Source organism: Penaeus monodon, chromosome 33 (genome assembly GCF_015228065.2).
Source record: "Penaeus monodon isolate SGIC_2016 chromosome 33, NSTDA_Pmon_1, whole genome shotgun sequence".
In the NCBI taxonomy this organism is placed as follows: Eukaryota; Metazoa; Arthropoda; class Malacostraca; order Decapoda; family Penaeidae; genus Penaeus; species Penaeus monodon.
The window spans coordinates 5,152,368-5,153,619 of NC_051418.1; the positions used below are offsets into that span (position 1 = coordinate 5,152,368).

Genomic DNA, 1,252 nt, shown 5'->3' on the forward strand with positions numbered 1-1,252 from the left:
GAAAATGTACTGTAACTCACCTGGTAGCAAGATCCCTGTGGGTGATATTGTGAGCCTCAAGGTACTTCATACCAGAAGCAACCTGTGTTGCCATGTATATAAGCGAACCATAACTGTGGGAGAGAGAAAAGAAAAAATATTTTCTATCATACATGTATAAAAATAGATAGACGGATTAACAGACTGTAGATAGATGTTGTTTATTTATCCTCCAGGAGGATATGTAATTCTTAATGAATGTGACTGAAATATGTTCCAAGCCTGATGAAAAAAATCATTATTCACATTCAAAAGGTAATTAATTACTTATCTCACACGAACTGTTGCAGTTTATTTATTCAAAGCAAAGAAGGGTTATCACAGCCTCCCTCAGAGTGCCACTGCAAATATCCCGGATCTGGTAAGTGGTTTGTGGAATTATTTATGAATACGGTTTCGAAAAGGCCTTTGAATGTGTGAGAGTTGGGGAACGCTGATTTTATCGTTAAGTGTGCTTGCCATGATACGCTAAATATTATTTTAAGCTTTTTTTCAAATTCTGTTAGTTCATCAATGCCTTCCCGGCTTTTTATCATTTACTGATGAGGGGTAATAAGACTATCATTATTATCAATTATGAAAAATAACAAGTTAAAACCGCCGAGCATAGGAAGTGGCCCAACTTTTTTTTTTTTTTTATCAGACTTGGAATGAACTCCCCCAAGATTCCGAATAACCGAATAACCCCGGACCCCACACTGACCTTATGGGACGCATGTGGTTGAGCCTGGGAGTGGTAGTGTCCGGGACATGTCGCCGGAGGTACTGGTTGAGGTCGCCCAGGGGTAGAAACTCTATGATGAGCACCAGGGGGTCGTCCCGGCTGACCACGCCCACCAGGCCGGCCAGGTTGGGGTCAGACAAGGTCGCCAGCAGCTGCGCCTCTCTCCACGTGTCCTCGCGCACCTGCAGCGGGGAGAAGGGCGAAGGAAGGAGAAGCGTTAGGATAAATAAATAACCCAAACTCCGAGGTGAAATGACAGATCTCGGGATAGGGACAGAGGAAGAATCAGACAGATAAATAGATGCAGGTATAAACGGCGATGCGGATTTACCAATATCGGTGTAGAAATGGATATATACAGAGATATATCAAATAAAATACAAGAGAAAGCAGATATGGCTAGAGATGAAAATGCACAAAACTTCGCATATATATCCATTGCATATTGCACACAAAGGCCCATCATATTAGACATTATCCTAAACCACA

General features: G+C 41.9%; 1 protein-coding gene across 1 annotated transcript in view; it reads right to left on the reverse strand.

Annotated features, from left to right (window-relative positions):
* The window catches only part of LOC119594224 (discoidin domain-containing receptor 2-like), a 7,055-nt gene that overhangs the window by 2,729 nt on the left and 3,074 nt on the right, over window positions 1–1,252 (reverse strand). The window contains exons 3-4 of the mRNA XM_037943294.1: window positions 743–945; window positions 21–113 (exon numbers count right to left, since the gene is read on the reverse strand). Of these exons, the coding sequence (XP_037799222.1) occupies window positions 21–113; window positions 743–945 (296 nt within the window). The remainder of the gene's footprint in view (window positions 1–20; window positions 114–742; window positions 946–1,252) is intronic.